Source organism: Trachinotus anak, unplaced genomic scaffold, assembly GCF_046630095.1.
Source record: "Trachinotus anak isolate AG129_WGS33_773 ecotype Australia unplaced genomic scaffold, CSIRO_AGI_Tana_v1 ptg000028l, whole genome shotgun sequence".
NCBI lineage: Eukaryota > Metazoa > Chordata > Actinopteri > Carangiformes > Carangidae > Trachinotus > Trachinotus anak.
In genome coordinates, this window is record NW_027273879.1 from 2,884,333 (window position 1) to 2,910,451 (window position 26,119).

The following is a 26,119-nucleotide window of genomic DNA, read 5'->3' on the forward strand; positions in this document are numbered from 1 at the left end:
ATCAGCACACATTTTGTATTTTTATTGATACTGATTGTTCACTGTGCAAACATGTGTCATAGCATTCATAGATTCATACAGCTCCCCAAGATGACAGCATTTGAAAAGTAAAAAAAAATTCTATAAATCTAATGTTTAAAAAAAGAAGTTTAAAACTAGTTCCCCAAATACAGCTACCTTTATAAAAGAATGAAAAATGAGCTGATTGTTGGTTTGCATTTTAAAAACTTTTACAAGCTGGTAGATAAAAAATATGTAACAGTCAAACATTAACACGTGGTGGTGATCGTCTGTTGCTACTCAAGCTAAGTGTAAGTTCAGGAAGACTATCTTTATGCCTCATTCATTCACAATGCTCTCTCCCTATCTCACCCCTCTTCTCATAATCAGCTGACTTCAGGTGTTTTCAGTAACCAATCAGATTTCACCATTATCTCAACCAGCCAATCACCTTGTTGCATATTGCATATTTCAGTGTATATTGCTTCGACCCTCCTCCACACCTTCCACCTCCAGTCTTCATATCAGTGCCGGGTCGAGCTCATCAGAGTCCACAGAGTCCCAGATATCTTTTCTTCTCATCACCACCACCACTTGTCAAGTTTCCTATACTCGGCATCTAATCGCCAAAGACTCGCATCTCTCACTTTTCCTCTCATTTCGCACATGGCAGTAAAGTAAAGTTTATTTGTTGATCACATTAAAGTTGCCCCTGATTGAAGCAGTAATACCACAGTTAAGAACAGGTGTAAGAAACATCTGCAGTGTCTTCAGATGGAGTAAATGTGGTGCAACATCCCTACCGCTGGTCCGGCTGGTACGTGTACACCTCAGAGTGAGTTTCTGACAGACTGACGCGACGCCCAGAGTTGTCTGTGCACACCACGTCGAAGCGGTTGTGACGAAACTCTATGGCGAAAGTGCTGAGGAAGGTGAGGAAGAACATGACCAGTGCCCACTGGCATCGAGCTGCGTGCATGTGTAAGCGCTGAGACATCAGGCTGAAATCTGCAGCAGGTGAGTTAAAGGCTTATTTCGCTCATGATACTGCACGTATAAAAAAACATCATATTGACATGTTCACAAGGTTAAACACTTGATTTTAAAGAAAATGGCTGAGCCACACAAACTAATTGTGATGGGAATTTTAGATTGTCTGACATTTTATAGGCCAAGTGATAAATTGCAGAAGTAATTAGCAGATTAATCGCTAATTTCAAGTTGCAGTCTTTTATTATTAAAATTCATTCGGTCATTACCTTTTAAAGGTGCTGATAACCCTCTTAAGCTGCTCTGAGTAAAAGGATACAGAGTATCATGCAGAGAGTGATGGATCCAGACAACAGGAAGCGAATGATACTGACAATCCTTCCCTCGTTCTTCAGGTTAACCCTCAGGGTGAAGTAGGACTGCACCCAGCAGAAGAGCGTCCCCAGTCCAAACGTCATGAAGGTGCCCAAGTTGTGAATCATCTTCTGAGTGAATAACTAAAACCACAATAACAAAGATCAGGTCTCTTGAACTGAACCCGCAGGTGAGTCCATCTATAAATTGGTATATGAACTATTAAATACATGTATCTGTTGGTGGTGTGCGTTACCTGGAAGTTTCCTACGAGCGTCATTCCAAAGCAGCAGATAGAGAAAGCCACCAGACAACCAAAGTTCAGCCATGGTTTGTCCATGGTGTGTTTCAGCTGGAGGTATCTTAGGACTGCAATGATGAACGCTGGAAGAAATAAAGAACCAATGGAAATGAGTAAAAATGAACAGCTGTCTTTATTCTGCTTTCATAGTACACTGCATGTTGTGTGGCAACAATCTGTCCGTTCATGCATTAAAGGAGAGGTCTGGTGATATTCCATATCTGTCTTTGTGTCAAAGATCCTGCTGACAATAAAAAGTAACATAATGACCCTCAAAGAGGTTGATAAGAAATAAGTAAAATAAATAAATTATTAGACCCTAATTTCAAACTGAATTATAACTAAAAACTAGGAGCATACTATAAATATATACACTAACATGACATAAGAGTCTACAAGCTGTATCTTGTCTTGCATTTGTATGTCTGTAAGATTATGTATGAGGTTGGAGAATATACCAAGGATTAAAGACAACAGATTAATAGAATAAAGAGATGCAAATATGTGACAGATAAACACATTACTGACTTTGGGCTTTTCATGGGATTGCCATCTTGTATTGTCATTATATCAACATAATCAACCACGGTACATCACTGCTCTTACCAACAAACGCTGCCAGGTTCATGACCTCGCTGAAGATGCAGCTGGCTGGTGGAAAGTTGCCTGCAGCACTGAGAGGAGAAAAAGGGAGGATCCTGTATTTGCTGTACTAAAATCAACACAGTATCTTCTGTACGCTTCTACTGTGAAGAGAAAATGACGAGTATGTACCTGATGTATGGAGGATAAAATGATCCATTTCTTCTCCTAAAAATAAATTAATTAAGAGAGAGAGAGATTATTCCAAAGGGATATAAAATGATTATTTGCTGTCCATAATATTGAGTTGATTCTCACCTGTAATGAGAGGTCAGCGGTGCTATCTGCTCATCCCTGACAGCTATAAAGTACCTATTAAATACATCAAAATGCATCATGTTAAAGGTGAATACAATCATAAAGTGCTGTAATATCACCTGGTACAGGAGTAAGATGTGGTGTGTGTGACAGATGGACAAATGGGCCCCTGTAATTTTGCAACCTCTCTTTATATCATTTTGCATCTATTTGTTGTGTCAAACTGACACTCCTCTGCACACAAAATATACTAAAATACTATAGGGCCCTATACAAGTATATAGTATATATATATATAGCACTTTATTATTTAATGTAATTTATAGGAAACTGAGATACAGATGCTAAATTTCTTATCGCAGAACTAATCTGCTGTGCAAATGATTGAAATTGCTTTACTGATTTTACTGTATCTTATTTCAATGTTTCTGTAGCTTAATTATTCTGTGCAGCTGTCACATGAAGGGAAAATACACAAAAATAAAACAAATTTGGGATCGGATTAGTTTCCGGGGGCCCCTGGGCCTGTGTCTGTTAGGCCCACTCGGTAATTCATCCATGGAGACAGACCTGGTCGTTCAGTTCAGGCCTATAATTAACAGAACTTACACCGCCCACAGTCCGACAGCTGTGCACACAGAGTAGACGGGAGGCAGAAGAGCCCACGGACTGCAGTTCCACATCTTGTGTCCTCTGACACCACAAAAGAAGAGGCTGTGTTAGCGTGTATGGAAACATTTCAACACTGACACTTCCACTCACAACACACAGGCTTTAGCTCACTTATATCCCATCTTGGTACCACGTTCAGATAAAACACTTTTTATCTAAAGGTTTTTAAGCTGTAACTAGTTTATTAACTATTTTATTAACAGTTAATACTTCATTTACTGATGGTTAATTACTCAGTCACAAACCATCAGTAAGGACAGCTTTTGTGTTGTACTGGAGGAGCCTTTACCACAATCTGCTCTATAAAGCATCAGTGAGTGATTTCTTAACCTTTTATTCAGGGTATTTATTGCATTAATGCATCTGTGCAGCATTTTGTAGTTGTTTTGCATCACAAAGCCATTACGTTGTGGTTATTTAGTCTCTCTGTTGTCATTCCGCTTCTCTTTATGGTCATTTCTGCATCTCTTTGCAGTGGTGTTTGTAAGCCTGTTCAGGAATCCATCAACGCTGATAACTAATATATTATAAAGCATCAACTAATTATTTATTACCTATTAAATAACACATTCATTACGGCTTATGAACCACTTATAAATGGTGTCTGATCAGAAAGTGGTGCAATGTGTCTGCAGTTCTGACAAAAAGTGGTGAAACAACAACAACAACAACAACAACAACAGAAGGTCACTGTCCACTGTACCTGTCCATCCCTGGATCATCTATGTACCTAAACTCTATTCAAATCCCCTCCAGCGCTTTTCATCCACTTCCGCTGTGTTGGAGTTCACGTCCACAAACACCTGAAGGTGTAATGTTGTCGCTTTAGCATCACACAACAGGTGTGAGAAAAAGGGTTTTTCTGGTGAGGTAACACTTCCGGTCTGGGCGTCCTTCAAAATAAAGCGCGGTAAATGTAATTATCAGTCCAGAGATCCAGATATCCAGTTTAACCCTGTAATGCCTGACCCCAGAAATAATGGACTGAAAATTCTGATTTCTTCAATCTGGAACCTTTATTTGTCCCTTTCACAAAATTTGAAAAAAAAAAAAATTACAAAAAATTATTTGCATATAGGTTTTTCCAAATTTTATACACGATTTTACTACATACTAAAATGCAAAAGATTATGTAATTATAACTAAAAATTTCAAAGAAAATGTCACTGGAAAATCGTAAAAATCGCAATTTTCTTGACCTTGATCCAGTGAGTTGGGAACAATCTGAAGGCGGCCAACCTGGATTGTTCCATGTGCTGTGTTTGAATTGTTGTAGTGATAAAGGGATCCACCAGGGGCTGGAAGACAAGTGTCAGATTGGATACAGGAGGGTTTTGAGTGAAGTTTTTACCATGAGGTGATGCAGTAGGTCTCAGAAATGCTTGTATCAAATTTGATGCATTTGGCATTATAGGGTTAAAGCAAGTCTGGATCACCAGTCAGGCAAAGTGAGCAACTGTAAAGGGGCCCCGGACCCTTGAGGGGCCACATAAACTCCAGGTTATATCATTTCTATCCACATAATTTGATTGACAACACCAAGTATAAGAAGCCCCCCACCCCCCTTGTCAAAGTATAGTTTTAAGACTGTCATCGTTTTACCTGTTGTAAATTGATTTAATTTGATGAGTGTGTGTGAAGTAATCTCATTACTTTCACATTTGTTTGGGACAACTGCAACCGGCATTACAATGTATTCCTGAGGCCCTGTCACATAGAGGGGCCCCTGTGTTAAAATCTGGTTCTAACCTTCGTGTTCAAGTGGTGCAGTTTCCTTAATGACCACAGACTAATTGACATACAGGAGGGAGAGGATTAAAGAACTGGTTGGTCCGGTACTGGTTCACTATGAAGGTTGCTGTGTGAAATCTACTCGGAGGCAAAAACGGTTCAGCTACAAATTCCCCCGGGGCCCACAAACAGGTTAATCTGGCCATGATGACAACTGAATACACAGCAGCATGTACAGCAGTGAATTTACATTTTAGTTTGCTGTTTGTATTTATCCTCCTTATCCTCATTTATATTGTGTAAATTCTTCTTTAAATCAGTAGGGATATACTTTACTATACCTCTACTTCTGAGAGTGTTTACAGCTGACGAGGAGTGTGGGGGTCTCTCCTGGTACATTACCTCGTATCAAAAAAAACAGGAACTAAATTCTTTATGTGAAAGCCTGATATTAACATGGAAAAAGGATCTTGATAGTGAGATTAGAGAAGATTTATGGCAGGATGTGCTTTCAAACGTAGGCTCGGCCACAACAACGGATGCAAGAAGTTCCATCATAAAACTGTACATAGACCAGACTCACATCTGTTATAGTTTGTAATTAACCAAAGTTAGTAAATGTTGTAAATGGTTAAATTTCTTGAATGTTGAAAGCCAAACTCTATTTTTAATTTCCTCAGAGAGGGTACAGGGTGTAAAGGTACTGACATGTAGGGTTTTTTGGCTACCTTTTTTTATTGATATATGTATTGTGTTTTTTTTTTCTTTTTTTTTGGCTGTGTCACAGTTATGCCATCTGTATTTTTGTATAATGTCAAAATGTTAAAATTAATAAAAACTGAACAACAACAAAAGGAAATTTGGTTCAGACTTTCGTCTTCTTCACAGGATGAAGCTTAACCTCTTTAGTGACCCGTTGATTTTTCCTGTGGCGCCATCATCAGGTCACAATTGAGATTTGTCCTGTTCTTCAGTTCTGACCAAATATCTGCACATCTACCAGCCTCAGCTGTATGTTGTATGTTAATAGTCAGTACATTTGAATTTCACTACTTTTAAGACAATAAAGTAACAGATAAATAAATAAATGCTTCTGTGTTTCTCCTACAGAGTTTTCAATCCTGGCTTTGAAACAGGATTTAGACTTCCAGGTAGGGGGAAAAAATTACAAATAATATAGACTGAACAAAAATATAAATATAACACTTTGTTTTTGATTCCATTTTTTTGCCCTGGGCATTTACATTCAAAATAAATCTGTCCTGTTCAGTGATATAATGAAGACAACATTATAATTACTGATATGAAACCCACTCCTGTATTCCACTGTCTGTGCAGAGAAATATTTTACTTTCATTATAGTATAACAAAATAAAGAAAGCAACTCAAACCAAAACAACACAATATCATATTGTAAATAAATACTATTTATTGAAAATATTGCATGTAGTCAATCTAAAACAAAGACTTGTTTTCTTTTATTAACAACATAAACTGAGGTTGACCACTCAGACTGCAGCCCTCATCATAGCTGGAATGAAAATCAAGTACAAGTCTGTTTCCAGTCTCCTTCTGAGGTCTGATTAATTAGCAGATAATTACCTCAAATGTCATTGAAGACAACAGCTCGCGTTGTGTTTAAGCATGCATACTTTAAAATTCCATAAAAGCACAGTCTCTTTTTAAAAAGTCCATTGCACTCTGCTGAGCTTCATGATTACACAGAGAAAGAATTAAAAACAAAAATAAAACATCATTAACAAATGGGATTGCACTGCTTTGCATTGACATATCCCACACACTGACAACAACTTGGTCCAATGTGTTGCATGTAGTGACACCAGTGGTGAAAGTAAGTCAGTAAAAGCAGGTTTAGAGTACTGGCAAATATCATATTAGGTACATAAAAAAAAACAAAAAAAAAAAACCTGCCATTCCAAGCATTAATTTTGCTTTAAAAGCTCATGACTGGTTTAAAGCATAACAGCCAATATTATGCCCTGTTTTTTTTTTTAAATTCTTTATAATTAATCCATATTCTGTCTGCTGCACTTCTCTTTTCTATATGTAACCTTTTTTTTGCAGGTCTACTGCAAAATGCATGCAGGCACTGATGCATTTATATGTTTAAAAAATTTAAGCATGATTTTGTACTTTTAAGGAAAAATTCTACATATTTACGGATTATAATGTATCATGTGTTGTTGTAGTGCACAGATATTTAAAGACTATAAAGATGAAACAAGCTTAAATGATTGTTGTTTGCATGATTGAGCGGTTGTGAGCCAAAAGCACGCTGCATTGCAATAATAACAATCTACTATTAATACCAAACTCATTAAAAAGGCTAAATCTTTTTTTTTTTTTTTTTTTGAAATTGACTACATTTCTTTTGATGATCTCAAAACGAGTTGACAGAAATGCCCTTAAAATTCCTGAATATCCTTTTGCTTTTCTTATCTTTGTTTTCATTCCTTTGCATCTTTTTTCATATTTATTTATATTTATTTCAAAATCTAAAACACTGAAATTTGCTTGCTTGTCAGTTTGGAGATTTTAGTTATGCTTCAATAGGATTGTTGCATATTCATTAATAAGATTACACTTTAATCAGCTGAGTTGAAGAGAAATGTTTAGTGTGACTCTTATTGACTTTAATTAAACTGTCCCTCGCCCTTTAAACCGTTGTGTTTGCACAGGGCTCAATTTACTTTCACCACTGAGTGCGACTGATAGCATGGCGTGTGTTTGTGTTGCTGTGTCAGAAAACGTGAATGGCACAAAAGAAGAACTTAACAGTATTTTCATACATCTCAGAATTCATCATTTGCACTGCGAGTCAAATGGAGCTCCCTGTAAAACAAGCGACCGACAATATTTAAACTCTGATACTCAGCTCGACTCCGGACCGCGCACTCTCTCCGCCGTCCACCAGTTGAAGACTTGGAGGAGTTTGGAGTTGAGTTGGAGTTTTTTTTTTTTTTTCCTAATCAGACTCCGAGTTTGTTGGCCTGTGTCAGCACCACCTTCAGTACGGGCATAAACGCTGACGTCTCGCTGAAGTTGCTGCTGCTGACTATGTGGGTGTGGATGTTGAGGCCCTCCATGTAGGATCGGGACTCTATAGTCCTGGCGATGTTGTGCAGTCCTCCTACGATGGCGGGAGAGAGCTGGAGAGAAGAAGAAGAGCAGAAAGCGTAAGTGGGAGGTCAGAGCTAAGAAAACAGTAAGATATTTATGTAGAAGGTCAAAAACTAAAGAGGTTAAATATCTCGGTTTTGTGCATCTCTGCTCAGAGCAAATGATCCGAGCTTCATGGACAACATCTCCAGGAGAGTCTGACCCTAAAAGAAGCTGTGGCTTTGCACAATCAGCCTTTTCATTGAGGGACATGAAGGAGGGGAACAAGCTCCTTCAACCTCCACACTATTTAATGGGAATCTTGTCAACACTGATGTGTTACAGACACAGTATTGGAGATCATTGATACATACATACTTGCTAATTCTGGTGCAATGCATCTTTTCTCTCTGAATGAGATTAATGCTTTTGTCCACAGCAACTAAAATGTCATAAACTGTGGAGGGAGATCAGAGAATCCACATACTGACACTGAATTCATATCAGCACCATGCCATCTGCATATTTAAGATCCTAAACCTCCCTTTAGTTTTTCTGGTACTTTAAGTCATGTCTGTAAAATATCTATACTTCACATTCAGAGAGAATTTTAAGTCTGAAGTTTTTCACCCTGTGGAGAAAGTCAGTCTAGTCCTGAACTATTTCAGGTTTTACCTAAAGTTAAATATTAATACAAGAAAATTGGCTGTGTGTGAAGTGTCCTTGAGTTAAAATCCAATCTATTCTTCCTCTTCTCATCATTGTTATTGACGTCCGTCATGGTGCAAGAGACCGAGTCAGGCCGGACACTCACCGCTTGCTCTCTGAGTTTGTCATAAAGTGCTTCCAACCGTTTGTTGGCGTCGTCGAGCTTCCTCTTAGTTTGCTGTGAAATGATACAACAGAAAGACAGTTAAACCTCTGATGATTCACTCTGTTGCAGCAGAGATCAAGTGCTTTGTCATCCTCATCAGACAGACTCACGGGGTCAGTGGCTACAGCCAAGCACTTCTGGATGAGGCCCTCGAATGTGGTCTTCAGGACCATGTGCTCCTCGGGGATCGGCTTCTTCATGATCTTCTCAGCAGGGATGGACTGAAGAGGCTTGGGGGAGGGGGGGGGGGGGTTAAAAGGTGTTCATTGGTTTTTGATAATGGATGTGAACTTTTCTTTTCCGATAAAGGACTATCAGTACTTTCTGTTTGTTGTGTCATCACCTGTAGGAAGGTGACACATGACGACTGTGTACCTGTATGAGGTCTCCAGTGGGTGCTCCCGGTGCTCCCTCCATACTGGTCTTGGGCATTGCAGGGTTCATGGGTGGAGGGGAGAGCTGCTGCTGCTGCTGCTGCAGGTGGTGCATGCCTGAGTAGGGGACCTGGGCCCCGTGTGGGCCCTGGACCATGGCCTGAGGGACCCCAGAGGACACCGGCTGGGCCTGAGGGTCAACACCCAGCGGAGCCATGATGGGAGCAGTGATGGGGGCAGGAGGGGTGTAGTTCTCTGTGATCTGCTGAATGATGATAAAAGTACAGTGTTTTATTAAAAATCTGCAACATCCTCATCTCTGTTGAAGAAGAAGAAGAAGAAGAAGAAGAAGAAGAAGAAGAAGAAGAAGAAGAAGAAGAAGAAGAAGAAGAAGAAGAAGAAGAAGAAGAAGAAGAGTTGTAGATACACATGCTGTGACCTGTATTCACTGACACACTTCATTGAGCAGACTTACCTTCTTCTTTGGTACTCTGCTCAGAGCTGGGGGGTCGTTCCAGCCATTCTGAGGTCCTACAGGAAAAAACAAAGTCCTAATGATTCACTCACTCACACACTAGCAGGGTACGGTCTATTTTATGTTGTGAAATGTGTCGGGGGTTAGAACTTGATTGAGTTGATCGTGAGCTTTGATCATAAACATGACAGATTCTGTAATTAAACACACCTCAAATCTACTCTGATTGGTTGTAGCAGGTAGGACTAATAAAACATTTAATTATGATTAAAATGCCATCATTCATTATCATTAACGATCAAAGCAATTTTCAGTGTAGCTTCAAATTTCTCTAATTCAGATAATCACATCAAACTGGGAACAAATCAGTTTCAGAAAAGACGGAATTTTCAAAATAAATGATTTTGTAAAGTCTGAAATAAAATCATCACTCAGGTAATAACGTATCTGTGCAGCCACGTGCTTTTAGTTATCCTCTGCATACGATTTAAAACTACACAATGATCTGAAGAGTCTACAGGGGATTATGTGCAGCCTGTATTTGCTTTAGTGCAAACTGCTGATGATCGCGACCAACAATTGTACAATGATGACCAGGATTCTTTAATTAGGTCCTGAGTCTTGCTGCTGAAACAGATAAAGACACTTTAGGATTTCGCATAGTGACCTCATTTTCATCTTATTTTAAATACTGAAAATAGTTTTGTTAAAATCAGACTATTTTCTGTCTGTGTCAGTGTATCACCTTAATAATAATAATGTCAAACACAGTTTAATTATAAACAATTAACACATTAAAAATATAAATGTATTAATATTGCACCGTTGCATTGAGGTTGCACTTGGCCTGTATTTTCTAACCTGGTGAGTTTTAATTACACATAAGATCAAATACACTTCAACCTCAAAATAATATAATTATCCTACGATGGTGCAATATGAATTATTTAACATTTCAGTGATACTGCGCAGAGGTTGACTCAGTTCTGCTATATATTATAAATTCAGGATAAAGAAGTTTACATCATTTAAATTAATTTCAGTTTTTCCTTTTTAATTTTTAAGTTAGCAAAATATTCTAAACGTCTGTTTTTTACTGTTATTAAGAGGTTTTGGGTGCAAATGGATTTAGATTTTTTTATTTTAGCATAAAGCTGCAACAAAAAGGGGTCTGACTGCCAAACACTGTAACTGTAAAAGCCTAATTATTCCAGTGGCACACTCCTGCTTCATGTTAATGTTGGAAGTTTAAAAAACTAGTCTTGTTCGAGCAGGATGTTAAACATGCTCCTGTGCTGATGTATCGGCTGCAGCTTTATATTAATAAAATTAACGAACTGACTCAGTAAATAAAATCTGTTATTGCAGGAAATGAACTGGTGGTTAAACAGAGGAATTTAAAACCTCGTTGGGGTTTGAACACACAGGCTGAGTGAGTGTGTGAGCAGGACAGTCACAGTGAGGATGATCAGAGCCATGCAGACCTGTTCTCTGAGAGGCGGGGATCAGCTCGGGGTCAGCGCCTAGCTGTGTACCTGAGAATCCGCTCGGTGGAGGAAGAGGCATGTACGACACAGGAGATCCTGGCCCGCCATGCTGGAAAGACTCTCCAGAGGACGGAGGAGTGGAGAAGGAGGAGCAGGAGGAGGAGGCGGCAGCGGGAAAGAAAGGAGCATGTGAGGGAGGAGAGGAGGACAGGCAGTGGCTGATGGGAGGCTGTCCGGGATAGACCGGAGGCGCTGGCTGAGAGGGGATGGGCTGAGTGTACTGTGACAGAAAGCCTGGGGGGTGAGGAAGGGGGGAGGGCTCTGCAGGAAGAGGAGCAGCAGCAGAGGAGGAGTACTGAAGAGGCTGATAGATAGACACCCCCCCAGCTCCAGGTGGGTACTGGTTGACCTGGGGGTAGGCTGGGAGTCACACAGGAAACAACAGATGCTGTTAGAGACAAACTGTTGCATGTTATTCAGACTGGATCATGCAACAGGAAACAACAGAGAGCATGCTACAGTGCTTCATGTTTATCTTGTAGGTTACAAAAGAGATAAGTCACTCAACCATTGTTATCATCTGTTAGCGACTAACACTGAACACAACAGCACACAGATCAGTTACTGCAGGGTCAAACATTTCCAAAACAAAATGTTTGCCAGAGTTTTAAAGACCAGAGAATAAAGGTTGTGTGTTGCTCATGCGCCACCTGTTGATGCCACCCTGCCTCCTATAAACGTCTGGATGTTTGTCTCCTGGTTTAGCTCCTCCTCCTCTCAGGTGATCAACATTAACTGGAAGTCAGTTCATGAGAGCAGCAGCAGCAGCTCATATTTAATGACAGGGTTAATTAGCACCTGTCTTCACATACCTGAATGTGTGTCCTTTATTGTGTTTGCTCTGCCTGCTTAGAAATGACCTTGATAACTTTGTAATTAAAGAGTCTTGGTCCGTTTCCAAGTCACCATGAATTCAAGACTAATCTACTAAAAAAAAAAAAAGTATCTGCTGAGGTAGGATCAATGCAACGGTTTACATTTTGGCAAACTGGTACCATTAAAAGTACGATGAAATAGCTACTAGCAGCTGCTGTTTGTGAAGTATCCACGGATGTTCTGCCAAACTATCTATGAATTACTTTGACACTGAAGAAAATTTAAAAACATGACGATTTTCAGAGAAGTTCTGAAGTTCTTTCCACTTGCTTAGAAATCAGAAAAAAATGCTTGTATATAACTCCAGAACTTGCCTGAGAATCATCACATTTTTAAGTTTGCTTCAATGTCTAGTTGTCTGTATATCCATGAGTATGCTACAAACATATGCTACGAACTGCTAATAGCTAATTCTTTGTACTTTTATTGGCACTGATTAAAAAAACAAAGCCATGTCTGGACTTTGGCTGAGGGAGGCCACACTATATGCAAACATCATTTTTAGGAGGCAGGGTTGCTTGATGAGAGTGTGTCTTAGACTCAGAGACGCTGCTTTTCTCTCCATTTCAGAGATGATGATCTTAAGTCATGACCCTGGTAGTGCAGCGCCTCAACTTACGCTGGTACTGATGGGAGAACATGTACGCAGGAGTGGAGGAGGCTGGAGGCGCAGCGGCTGTGCCAGAGGCTGGCATCCCGTACATGGGGTTTGAAGGCTCCACCTGCAAAAAGACAGGAAATCTGAAGCCATATTTCAAAATAAAAGACAAAGAAGAGAGAATTGTTCACCGAGCACTGTAGGAGAGGATGACGCCAGGCTCATTTCACCACTGTGAGGACAAAGTTTAGTGCTGAATCGTTCTGTTACATTTGCTTCTTCTGTTCTTTTGTGAGCCAGAAAATTCACAAATGAAATTCATGTAATTCCTGCACTTCAGTGGTATTTTGTTTGGCAGCTAGGAACAGCATGCATGTCAGGATTTAGCGTGTGGAGAGTCATGCAACAAAATCACATTAATAATGGGGGTGCAGGAGAAACAAAAGAGGCTGTATGGAGTGCACACATCATAGGAGACAGAGGAAACAGTGAGAGTATCGACAGGAAATGGGGGTGGCGAAGAGCAGCGAGGAGGGAAGGGCATTACCACAGCAGCCAAAGAGAAGTTTAAGATGTCAGGCACTGGTTCGATCAAGGAAAACAGTTTAGTCTGTTTGCAAGAACATCGGCAAAAAGGTGTGTGTCGAGGTTGGATGGGTGGTCAGTATATGTACCTGCTGGTCTTGAAGAGGAGGAGGGACATTGGGGAGGGCTGTGGGAGTTTGGTTACTCCAGGAGGTGACAGTGGAGGCAGCCCTCACCTGAAGCACACAGAGGCAACATACCAATGATGGCCACAGCATGGGGAGGGAAAACACCGAAACACCACAACGCCACAATGCATGAGCATTGGACCGGCAGACACGAGCGAGGACTTAGTAAGAGCCAGGGTTCAAATAACAGCAGGAACACAAGAAAGTCTGTACATTGAGATTAAAGCCTTTTCCTCCCAATCATCAGTGACATTAACATTTATCAATCAGCGTGTAATTTAAACCCTGGCTAGAATGGAAATCCAGTCAATGAAATGACTACACCACAACAGTAAACTGCCATGAGCGCTTCACCAGGTGGTTAGTTCGTGTGGAGATGTGGTCATTTGTAGAGGAAGAGCAGGAAACAAGGCTCCGCCTTCGTTTTGATCTCAGCTACACACCTGTAAAGTTTCGTGACTGTATCTTACACAGACATATAACCTGTTTGTACTGAAAACCACCTCTGAGGTAGCAGCTCCTGCTACAGTCGCCGTCTCCAGGACCACATTTTGCCATAATGACACAAACAGACTCACAAAGTGAAAATAATCCCAGCCACGCTTTCATGACTCATAATAACTGGAGTATTGATGTGTAGATAACAGATGTTTAAGTGTGTATCCATGTCCATCTGATAAACCTACAACACTAAAATCACTCTAAAATCATCTTTTCATCATAAAGTTATTTCTGGTAAATTGTCTTTCAAGCATGTATGTGTGTATATGTAGGTGTAGATAAATATGTATTATATGCATGTAAATGTATTCTTTATTATCATTATTATTAATGTCTAACTGTGGGAGTGGAAATGTGGCTTGATAGAGATTAAGATTTATAAAACAGGACCAGGTGTTTGTGGCTTTATAAATCTAACCGTATTTTATGCAGCTGGTCTCTTCACACAAAATAAAGTTTATGAATAACATCATTTCAAAAGGAAGAAAATAAAATTGGATCCTTTAGAAAAATCAGTGGAAAATCAGTGGAACATACTGGCTGGTAATACTGCGGCTGTGCGGGGGCAGAGGCAGGTGTGAGCATGGGCACTGGAGCTGCTGGAGTGGGCTGAGGCGCCATGGCGGGCTGGACTGGAGTGAAGGGATGCCGGGGCAGGGCTGAGCCGTGTTGAGCCCGAGCGGCAGGTAGCTGAGACTGAGCTCTCTGGGGCTGCACTGGAGCAGCTGGAGCCACGGGCTGCTGCCCCAGAGCCCGACCGAGACGGTCCCGAAGCTGCTGTATGGCAGCCTGTATGGACAAAAAAAATGGACTGAAGACACTGCTACCTACAAACAGAAAGAACGACTGTGCTCTCAGACCTCTGGACTCCACTGTAGCTGCAACAGGCTGCAGTTGTGTTTCATACCTGGTTGGTGTTGTCGGGCAGGTAGGTGATGGCAGTGGACAGACTGCCCTGCGAGGCCAGCAGGTTGGCATACTGGCTCATCTTCTCAGCCAGAAGGACGCCAATAGCAGCGGGACCGGAGCGCTGGGTCTGCTCGACTGCACGCCGCAGCACCACCACCTTCTCCACCAGGTCCTGAGCGGCGCAAACATTACACGTTAGGGTGACTAAAATAAAGATTCAAGCTGCTTTTAAACAGGTTTGTTTCATCAACAGGGCAACAGAAGACGAGAAAAGACATATTATTACTGTATATTGTTATAATTATTATTATTATTATTATTATTATTATTATTATATCATTTGCTGCATGTCTTTCCCTGCATTTCCTGTCTGCCTCTACTGTCTCTACTGTACTCATCAAATAAAATGAATAAAAGAATAAAAAAGAAATAAAAAGTGATTATATAGCATGTCAATGTTGTGATTACACCTTGTTTCCACTGCCCCCAAGTGGCCAAAAAAATCTGTTATAGCAGGTTTAAGATACAGAGCTGGAGTCACTGTCTCAACTCACCTGGAGAGAGAGAGGACAGTGTCCGTCCTGCGCTTTGGTCCAACAAGACACAAGTTTCTCCACGTTGCCAGCACAGATGTAACACAGACAGGCCTGAGCTTGCAGTTGAGCGACTTCTGCAGCCTCCAGTCTGTTCCCGAGAAGGTCTGACAAACAGAGAAGTTCAGTTTGAGGGAATAAATTCATGGCTGAGAGACTATAAAGTTGACAGAAGGCACTGATCAAACTCTGACTGGTGAAACTGAAAAAAGGGAACCTCCAGAAATCAAACAATAAGCATGAAACCAACCACAGAGGAAGGAGAACTCCTCAGGCTGAGCGTAGGTCATGACGGCAGCCAGAGCCTCCTTCCAGTTCTGAAGGTCACACGTCTTCAGGATGTCATGCCAGTCTTTCATCACCACTGCGCTGATCAGCTGCAGGACAAAAACACTGTTACATCACTGACAATAAACTCTCCACTCATAAAATCTCATTTAAAAAATCTCTGGTTGTTTACACACCTTGGTTATCTTGCTGTGTGTTTTTGTAAAATATTTCTTCTGGGTTTTCTCTAAGAGTTCGGCCCCGCCGGCGATGGCCAAGATGATGCTGTCTGCCATCCGGTTGTCATGGAGACAGAGCTCCACAGCTCCCTCGAAGTCTCCAGTCAGCAGAGCCTGTGTGATCAGCCCGTCCACATCTGGCAGGAAAACAAAAAGTGTAAATATTTTTACAATAACCAAACACTACAGTCACAGATTTTAACCAGCACGCACCGACCCCTGAGCTGAAAGAGTCGTTACCTTGACTGATGCTGAGACTGACTCCTCCTGCAGGAGCTGGAGCTGGGACCTGAGCGGGCTCCTGAACTGGAGCTGAGGTCTTAGCTGGACCGGGCTCCTCCTCCACTGGTGCTGTTGTCTCCTGAGACACCAGAGAAACATCTCATGATGCTTCATATTTACTCACAGCCATGCTAGCAGCGCTGTGAGGCTTTACATAGGCCTACAAGCTGATATGTGTGTTAGCATGCTAACCTAGCTCATTAGCAACACAAGGTGCAGCTGAGACTTGGGGAAATGTCATTAATTTTGTGGGACGAATTCAAATGTTGACCTAATGGTGGCGCAAGATCAGAGGATCAGTTATTAGAATTCATCTTTAGGGGGAAACGTCTGTTCCAGATTTTTTTTTTTTTTTTTTTTTTTTTTTTAATTGTCGTCCTCTCAGCTCCTGGAAGTGTTTTTATTTTTCACTGTCATCTGTTGATCTGACTTGTTTGTTCAGTATGTGGAAATCAAGTAAAAGCAACAAGGCGTCTGAGCTCCATGTTTCTGTGCAACACTTAGACTCTTGTGGCAGTTACTCACCAAGCAGGTAGCTACATGAGGACTCACAGATTCCTCAGGTGTGGGTGTGTGAAAAGGTCTAATCAACCAAAATAATTAAGGTGATAGTTCGGGTAATTTGATGTAGGGTTGTGTGAGGTGGTCATGCATAGTGTCGCCTGTGTGTTTTTACTACTGTGTGCAGGGTCTTTTAACAGTGCAGATGAGTTCAACAGTAATTTTGATGTCAATTCAACTGGGCGTCTATGAAAATATAGAATGATGAAGTTATACCTCCTCTAAGGGGATCTCCTCCTCCTCCTCCACTTCCTTTTCCTCCTCCTTCTCCTCCTCCTCCTCAGCCTCGCCCTCTAGGAGAACCTGCTCCACATTTTCTTCTGATTCACTGGTGAGAAGATCGTCCTCCGGATCTGCTGCCGCCGCAGGCTTCTCAGCCTCTGGTTCAGGAGTGGAGTCAAGTTCGAGTGTGGCAGCCGGCTGGAGGTTCGCTGCAGCGATCATGTCGAACGCTGCCTCTGGAGTGTCAGCAGGCGGCACGAGGCTGAGGTCTGGTAAAGGCTGCAGTGTGACTAGAGCGGGCACCTCCACCTGAACGATGGAGGAAAATATGGGTTCAGAGCGAGTCAGGGACAATAAGTGAGGGAGCGGGAGGCTGAAATGTCACAGAACTCAGAAAACTAGAGAAAATGTGGATGGTGAACTGGCTGTCATACTCATATTTTATTCTTATGTCCAAAGTTAAAACGTTTTGTGGCAATACATTTGTTATGATGCTGAAATTAACATAAAATTCAAGTAAAAAAAAAAGAATTTGCAAGTGAGGGATTTGTGCAGCAAGATTGGATCAGCTGGCTAAGGTCACAGTTGGTTTTATTTTCTTACACCTTTTATTTTTTATTTTACACCTTAAGTTTTCTACTTAGCTGAGGGAGCTACTTAAGGGTGTTGCACAGAATCGTTTAAAAAGTGTCCTTAGTTCAGGAGAAAAGTTAAGGCATTTGCAGCAGTGAAAGAGATTTTACAGCTGTAAAATTCTACCGTTTCCATGGAGACCATTGATTTGCTGCCATTAGCACTTGTGACACCCGTTACAACTTTTGGGACGCCGGAAACATTAAAGATGTAAAATCAGTTCCTCATCATTAAGGGTGTTTCCTGGTTGAAGAACAATCTCCTTGGGATGAGTTCATTTTCTTTATTTCTTGCCCTAAACTCAGTCGTGTTGCAGTTAAGACAGAGTCAGAGTTACCTTTAGTTTTTTTGTTCCCTTACTTTGGTTGCTAAGGTCTCAGTTTAACAGTTTAACTGACTTCAAATGATTCCTTAAATGTAAGAGCAAGATACTGAGAGAATACTAAATACTTAAGTGACAATTTTAAGGAAACATTAAGAGAAAGCGACAGGCCCAGGAAACATTGGACTGAAGAAAGAGTAAATTATTCCAGCTTCCTCTGAGCACTTTCACAAAGTGAAATCATGCTTGCAGCACTTCCTTATTACGAAATGTAAGACAGAGAAACGCAGTTTGCAGCATTTCTGCCCAGAACTGCAGCACCAATCACTGCCAACAGCAGTCGGTCGGTTGTGTTGTACCAGCACTGAGGGACTGTGGACGGCACAGTGAGCAAGAACAAAGGAGGAGTAGTGTAGTGTGGTAACAGGCAATTAACAAGCATCTCAATCGACTGAGATGGAAACTCTTCAGCTGCTAAATGCTCCACTGTGTTCACCAGCTGGTCGGTGATAATTCTCTGTAGATTTTTCACCATTTTTTTCTTTAGTCACAATTTAAGTATATTTAACCAAGGACAGGGAGAACCAAGTGGGACGGACATCACTTCTCCTGACTTGTTGTCCACCTTGTCCTTGATTTTAACAGTGTCCTTGTCATTTGCAGTGAAGTTGATCCATTTCTGCCATTTGCTTTGCATATATTCACAGAGACACCAGACTAGGAGGTTCCACTTTATACCAGTTAGACTGATATTTATCTATTTACATACATTAGAGTGGTCTTTTCTTTTCATCTAACTCCTGACAACAAAACAAAAAAGGTGTATTTCCTTAAAATGTCAGACTATTCCTCTAAAATGCAACATAGAAGTTAAACTTACCTTTGGAGGATCAACGGGTTTTTCCTCTAGTGCTGCTGAAATCTAATAATAAGATGGACACATGTATCACAAGATGCACTGAAAGACACTGGATCAAACTATCAAAGAGAGTAGATTTTGAGCAAGTACATAAATAGCAGCCTAGAAAATACACTTCACCTTTAAGGCTAACTCCTCTTTGTTGTATCCCAGAAGCTCCAGGTACTTGCTGCGGATGTCGCTTTCAAAATTAGCCTGAAAACACAAAACAGACATACAAAAATAATTTACAGAGTGACAGTGTATACACTGTGTATTTTCAAGTTTATTCTGATTTCTTAGGAGAGGATTATTTCTGAATAGCGTACCTTGAGAAAAGACCAAACAGTCTTTTCAAACTCATTCTCAGTTGCGTCGATCTTTTCCTGGCAGAAACCCACGAAGCTGCCTGCGCTCAGAGTGGCCTGCAGCTGATCGGAGCGCTTCAAGAAGGCCGTTTCTGTGACAACCTGACTGATGTGCACAACGTGTGAGGTGGGCTGCTGAGGGTTCGGCTTCGCGTTCTCCAGAGAAACCAGCTTCCCACCAAACTACCAGTGAACAAAGGCCAGAGGAATGTAAGTGTAAAATACGAACACAGACAGTGAAAGAACCGGTAAAGAAACGGGACTCACAGCAAACGAGGCTCCTACAGGTCTGCGGATCCACTTGGGTGGCTTCTTCAGGGGGTTCACTGTGGCTGGAGGGGCAGTAGTCTGGGGCAGCTGCAGCGGGGGCAACGTTTGCCCTGTCCCAAAGGGATCCATGTTGCCAAACGAGTTGCTAATCTGTGACAGAGACCCAGAGTGACGTTAGACACCAACTAAGACCCCAGAAAACAAATGTGAAGCACAATCCAAAGAAAACACACATCATCTGAAAACAGGAACAAAGAAACAGTTGCAAAATAAAAAAAAAAAGGGATTGTTTCATTTTACCCTCACAGTTGCTATAATCTGACTGGAGACAACTTTCTTTTGTTTGTTCCATTTCTGGTTTCAAGCTTCTGTTGCTATTGCTGTTTACAATAAATACAAGTCAATCCCACGGACTGTAAATAAAAATGGACGTAGACTCTGGGCCTGAAAAGTGAAGCCAATGAGGAGGAGCCTTAAAGCTGTATTCTATCTAATGAGCATCAGGGGGCGACCCCACTGGTTGAAAAGTTAAGTTTGACTGCATTGAAGTCTATGGGAAAATGTTTCCACTTCTGACTTGATTTATTACCTCAGTACACGTTTTTTTAATGAGTTTATGGTCTCAATCTCTAGTTTCAAGTCTTCTTCAATACAACACGATGTTCATTTTTTAATTATGGTCCATTTAGAGGAAAATAGACCATAAAGCAGGGTCTGCATTAGGGCGGGGCTACAGACCCACCCCCTCACTCCTCCTCAGCTCCACCTTGTCCTCCAAATATGGTTTCTTCTGGTTTCAAAAAGCCAAGATGGCGACGGACAAATTAAAAACTCAAGGCATCAAAACAGCAGCTCACAAACCAATGGGTGACGTCACGGCGGGTTAACACTTGGCCTATAGTCCTGTTCCTGATCAGTTCACGCAGTTGAAACCCGTCCACATGAGGTCATAAAGCCTGACACCACCACATTCTCCAGACATAAGATCAACAAGACCATGTTTGGCACAAAGCTACAGTCGGTGTTAACCAGCTTCTAACTAGTTCAGCTGTCGTGAACTTGATGAACATGGTGAGTCTTCTGTTTTTGGATGAGGAAATGTTCCTACAACCCCAGACAACTGTTATGATATCACACATTGTTGTAAACACATAATAAAACACAAATACCCCCACACACATTAACACACTGATCCTGGAGCTGTGTACAGTAAACAGCAGACTGTTGTCTTCCAGCTCTGTCGGCCCTTCGAGCTGTGTGTTAGATTTTTTTCCTTTTATGTAGGCAGAAGGTGATCACAAGCAGCAGATTTCGATCTACACGATCTGACACATTCCCACTTCTGGTGCACTCAGGAAATTAAAAACCAAAACACACACACACAGGGTGCAACTTCCCAACTGCTGATTAACATATTTTACATTTTACAGTTTACCTCACTTAGCACAACACTGTGAAGATGCTGTCAATCAGCTGGTACGCCCTCAAGAGTGGGTTGCACTTCTTTTAAGCACAAATTTCCATTTAGTCATGTTTTCAGTCTGTCATCCCCTCAGAGCACCATATAATCACTCTGGTCGTCAAACACAGCAAGAACCGCCCTCTGTTTCAGTCTCAGGAGATTTAATCTTACCTGGTCAGCGTGTCTCTGGCTCTGCGCCTGGCTGCTGCCTCCCATGATGGAATAGATGTCGATATATCCGTCGAAGCCGGCGGCCGACAGCACCTGGGGGTTCCTGGGGCACCACTGGATGTCAAAGCACCACTGGCTGCTGGTGGGCAACTCGTACACCACCTGAAGAATTTAAGCAGGAAAATTCACTGAGAGGACAACAGCAGCCTTCGTCAGTGTAAGCTTCATTCATGAAGTCAATAACCTGTCAATGTCTTAATGACATTCACAGTAAACCTTTCACCTCTGCTGTGTTTGGATTCCAGCACAGGATCCTGCTGTCCTTCCCACAGCTCAGGAGCAGCTCGGGATCGGCCAAGCTCCAGGCGATGGACAGGACACCCCTGCACATAAAGACCACAACAGTTACATCTTTAAAAAAACAAAAAAAAAACAAATACAAAACTAAATGTTTAAAAAAGGTTTGGTATTTTCCTGTGGCAGATTAATCCTCATTTGGTGGTGTTGTGAGTATTTGGGGCAGGAGGACGGTGTGTGTGGGACTGAAAGCAGCTCTGTGGCCCAGAAGAATTTGATATACCAGGTTTTGAATACACACAGAAAAATAAGAAAAATTTAAAATATCAGCAGCTTTATCCTTTATCAAGGCCGCAGAGGAAAGATGAAAGCTTTGTGCTGCTTTGGTGGCAGATTAAACAGATCTGCTTACCGTGTGTGATTCTCTAAAATCTTCAGAGGAGAGGTAGCAAAACGCAAGTCCCACATCTGGATGACTGGCATCCGGTCGTCCTCCGAGGCCACGACCAGCTGAGTGGCCACTTCTGGGTTCCAAGCCAGTCCAGAGCAATGCATCTAAAAACACACACACGTTGAAGTTGTGTTTACAAAGTCACAAGACTGAGAAATAAAACAGATTTTTGCCTTGGTAAAAATTCATCTGACAGCAAAAAAAAACAACGTACTCTGTTGCTGTGGTCGCTGACTTTAATAATGAGGTCATTCTTGCGGAGGTCCCACACTGAGGCTCGGCCACTCGGGCTGGCGGAGGCCAGGATGTGTTGCACCTGTCTGTTCCACGACACACAGCTGATGTCCTCCTGAGGCTTTAAGACAAAACCAGGAGGTTTTATTTCCAACTGCTACAAATATTATTTACATCACACAAAAATAGTGACGACAGATGACGTTTTGCCCCCGGCTCCAGCTCTTACTCATCTTCAGTCTGAATTTGATGCTTTCTAAATGTTGTAGATAAGTCCAAGTGCATGATGTCATCCACTTCCACCACCTTCTCTGACGTTAAAGCTTTAAATGTTCGTTCTTTCAGAGTCACACAAATTCTTCAAGATTGGCCTTGATATTCAACACTCGAGCCAAACATTAAAAACCAAAGCGAGGCTTCCTGTAGAGGATTAAAGGCTGTCTGTCTTTATAAAACTACTGCTCCATCAACTTTAATATCTGCGCCTCATCGCAGGTGTTCTGTACTGACACGCTGCCACATCATTAAATCCTGTTTGTCTCTGTTCATTACACAATTTTTCTACTAATCACTGCTGTCTGTGTCACGAGGTTAGACAGACTTCCTTAGTGTCAACAAGTGAAAATCACCTCACGATATCCATCTTTAAAGCTCTATTGTTGAACTTTAACAAACTACTTCTCTCATTGAAGTCTAACTACAGTAAACAACCCAAAAAATGCTTATATATTCCAGATTGTACCAAACATGTAAAAGTCTACCTGAGTTTTAGGTCCTGGTGTCATCGGAGAACCAAAGTTGTTCATGTCCCAGATATAGATTTCCGACTCATTCCCACCGGAAGCGACCAGGTTTGTCTGCAATCAACACGAAATACAACATGAGTCTCAGCAGAGCATGAACACGACGTTGAGTTCGCTGACACTGCATCGAAAGGATCGTACTTGGAAGGGGTTGACGTCGAGAGCTCTCACTGGGCCCGTGTGCCTGTCGCTCTCAGTGATGATCACGTCGCTCTCTCCAGCCATGATCTTCGCGGGGTCGTACAGGATGACGTTGCCGTTCTCGCCTCCTGCGATAAGGACACCAGACGGGTGACTTTGATCATCCATCCCATAGGGAGCCCACACCAGTTTGTGATATCTGTGGGGGTGAAAAGACAACACAAAAAAGAAAATGTCCACAGATTAAAACATTGGCAGATTTATCAAGTGAGAGAAAATGAATCAGCGACTAAATTAAGTATCTGTTTACTTATTTAACTTCTCTGGTTTTAGCTTCTCGTCTGGGAATATTTGCTGCTTTTCTTTCACACGTGACAGAAAATTCAATGTCTTTGGGTTTTGGACTCAATAGATTCTTAATTGCAGGTCTAAAACAGACAACAACATGACTGTAGGAAGCAGTTTTTAGTACCTGTGAGCGGAGGAGAAGCTGCCACATGGCTTCATGTCCAGAGATGGCTCAGCCAAGTCCAGCTCGAAAAACTCCAAGGAGGCATTGGTGCTGAAGGAGGCGTCCAGCTGCTGAGCTGATGTTCCTGCAGAGGGAGAGTACAGGAACCTTTGGTAAAGAGCTGCAGCGGTCACTTAATTAATCAATTAGACAATCAAGAGAAAATGTATTTGCAGCTATTTTGATAATCAATTCAGTTATTTTTCAAGTAAACATGCCAAACATTTGATGATTACAGGGACTGAAATGTTGCTAAATTAGAGTCAATTGAATATCTTTGCATCATTTTGGGCCCTAGGACATTGTGATGGACATTTTTCTCTGTTTTCCAATCTGTATATTCCAAATGATTAATCAATTAACCTGGAAAATAATCAGCAGATTGACATAATGACATTATCCGTTGCAGGTCTATTTTGGCTCAAACTCACTTCGGCTATAAATGCTGTGGCATGTGGCCGTGGTTCCTTCTATATACTTGTTCACGTAAAAATAAACACTAAATAAATGAACTCATGTTCTATCACATGATACATGATGTCACAGGTGCATGGTCTCTGATTAGTTTAGGTGTCTGTATGAATGGCTGGAAGAATAATGATATAAAGTCCTATCAAAACACCAGACAGCAGCAGCAGCAGCAGCAGGCCTGTGCTGGTGCTTGCTGCATGTTCATACCTGTGGCCAGGTAGATGGGGTGGTGCTGAGCAGGACTCCAGCTCTGGATGGCTGTACGTTTGATCTCTTTGAGTTTCATCCTGGAAAAAAAAAAAGTGCAGATTTTGAAGGATCCTGCAGTAATTACAGTAAATTATAGATGCATATTGTGTGGCTTCGAGACCACATTTGTGGGTTTTGCATTAGGTTTATGTGCTCGCATTTTTCCAGTCTGCTTTAAAACAACACTTGAATGCCCGTTTATACATTGACTGAATTACCGGTTGCTGTAAGTGTTGTTGCTGCCTGTATTGGATGTGAGAAGATCCCTTCCTAATGTGATTCCAATTTTAGTGATGGGGGGAAAAAGTCTACAGTCCAGAAGTCTTCCAAGTCCACACCTCATAAAAAGACTGTCACCCATCACTTACATTTGAATCTTATCTTAAAGGATCCCTTCACTACCAGGATGGATAAAATCATAACAAGCAAACTCTAACATTGTACATATAGGCATGTACTGTCGCTTTTGTGTTAAGATAAGCTTGAAAAAAATGTCAAACTATCCTTCAAAAGGTAAGAGGAGGTAAATACACACAAATACACACAGATTTACAAATAATAAATTAGGTTTTTCTCCCACTTTCTTACTGTTACTGTTTTCTACTGTTATAAATACAGTTCAATACAATACAATAGTTACAGATTTACAGACAAAGGCCTACTCTGACTGACACTAATTATCACATGCGTACTACTGCACTGTAAAGGCGCCTTTCAGGAAAGACATTCAAGGTTTCTGCAGTGCAGTTTAAAACCCATTTCACTGTTGTAGTACCCAAAGTATGGAAGATGTAAATTCAATTTAAAAAAAAAAAAAAAAAAGAACAGGAGGGATGATAAGGCAAATGTGACATAAAAGTAAATGTATTTTCTATATATGTCATTAATGAATCCTTAAAAGTGAGCAGCAGAAAATAAATGCACAGATGGATGGGTGGATTAACCAATTAAAAAATAACTAATTAAGGTCAAAGGTCTGGAATAATACCACTGAGAGTTTACCAGAGATTTTATAACTAACATCACTGCCTTTGTAAATGGAAGGTAAGTGTTTTTAATACCTTCTTATGCCATTAAAAAAAATAATAAAATAAAATAAACACCTACATCAGTGCTTTTTTTTTTTTAAAGACCTCTTAAGACCTGCAGATAGCCAACACATTATAAATGCATTATGTGGCTCTGAAGAAACCGGGTGCACTTTTAGTAATCACGGCTCAACATCTGCAAATTCACTGAGCTAGCAGCAAGCTAACAACGTCAGGAGCAGGAGAAATGTATTGTCACTTTTTGTACACGCTACAAGGGGACAGATATTCCGCTTTCTAGCCTGTTAGCAGCCTGTACAGAAGGTGAGGACAGTCATACACAGAGACCTTACTGCTTCACTGAGGCGCCTTACCTTCCTTTCTTTGCTCCTTGTTACATGAACGAACACATAAAACAGGTGACAAACACAGCACAAGTTCCCCTTTCGGTTCTGCTCAAGGATCGGCGGCTGTAAAATCACAAGAACAGGAGGCTACCGGGTCCCGGCTGCGGACTGCAGACGGATTTCCACGTCCTCACTGGTCTCCATCAACGTGGCACTGAGCGACTGCCTCCTCCTACCACGAAGAAGAAGAACGACTTCCGGGGAACGTCCGAACACCCCCGCCCTGCAGCTAGCACCATGCTAACAATGCTAACTTCCACATCTAACACTGTTTTTATTTTTAAAATTTATATCATGATAGAAA

At 41.4% G+C, this 26,119-nt stretch overlaps 2 protein-coding genes across 9 annotated transcripts; both read right to left on the reverse strand.

Moving 5' to 3' along the window:
* Positions 1-7: 7 nt before the first annotated feature.
* tmem150c (transmembrane protein 150C) lies at positions 8-4,103 on the reverse strand. The gene is made up of 8 exons (XM_071465422.1): positions 3,921-4,103; positions 3,155-3,238; positions 2,546-2,599; positions 2,420-2,455; positions 2,252-2,319; positions 1,601-1,728; positions 1,310-1,487; positions 8-1,008 (listed from the first exon to the last, which is right to left on the reverse strand). Exons 1-8 carry the CDS (start codon positions 3,926-3,928, stop codon positions 800-802), a joined length of 765 nt encoding a protein of 254 aa, XP_071321523.1. The 5' UTR covers positions 3,929-4,103; the 3' UTR covers positions 8-799.
* Positions 4,104-6,354: 2,251 nt separating this feature from the next.
* sec31a (SEC31 homolog A, COPII coat complex component) lies at positions 6,355-25,971 on the reverse strand. 8 transcript variants are annotated; one of them, XM_071465975.1, is made up of 28 exons: positions 25,783-25,971; positions 24,339-24,418; positions 23,622-23,745; positions 23,150-23,348; positions 22,967-23,062; positions 22,186-22,326; positions 21,933-22,075; positions 21,507-21,606; positions 21,224-21,385; positions 19,588-19,740; positions 19,282-19,503; positions 19,094-19,168; positions 18,935-18,976; positions 17,094-17,408; positions 16,275-16,395; positions 15,993-16,171; positions 15,779-15,905; positions 15,490-15,635; positions 14,934-15,107; positions 14,564-14,815; positions 13,487-13,573; positions 12,834-12,936; positions 11,327-11,698; positions 9,792-9,847; positions 9,318-9,581; positions 9,053-9,172; positions 8,883-8,954; positions 6,355-8,118 (listed from the first exon to the last, which is right to left on the reverse strand). In XM_071465975.1, the coding sequence occupies exons 2-28, from the start codon at positions 24,415-24,417 to the stop codon at positions 7,939-7,941; spliced, it is 4,104 nt and encodes a 1,367-aa protein (XP_071322076.1). In that variant the 5' UTR covers position 24,418; positions 25,783-25,971; the 3' UTR covers positions 6,355-7,938. The 8 variants fall into 8 exon arrangements, with proteins under 8 accessions (XP_071322076.1, XP_071322077.1, XP_071322074.1 ...); XM_071465976.1 differs by having other exon boundaries at positions 9,318-9,578; positions 25,783-25,922; XM_071465973.1 differs by having other exon boundaries at positions 9,318-9,578; positions 11,276-11,698; positions 25,783-25,922.
* Positions 25,972-26,119: the final 148 nt, after the last annotated feature.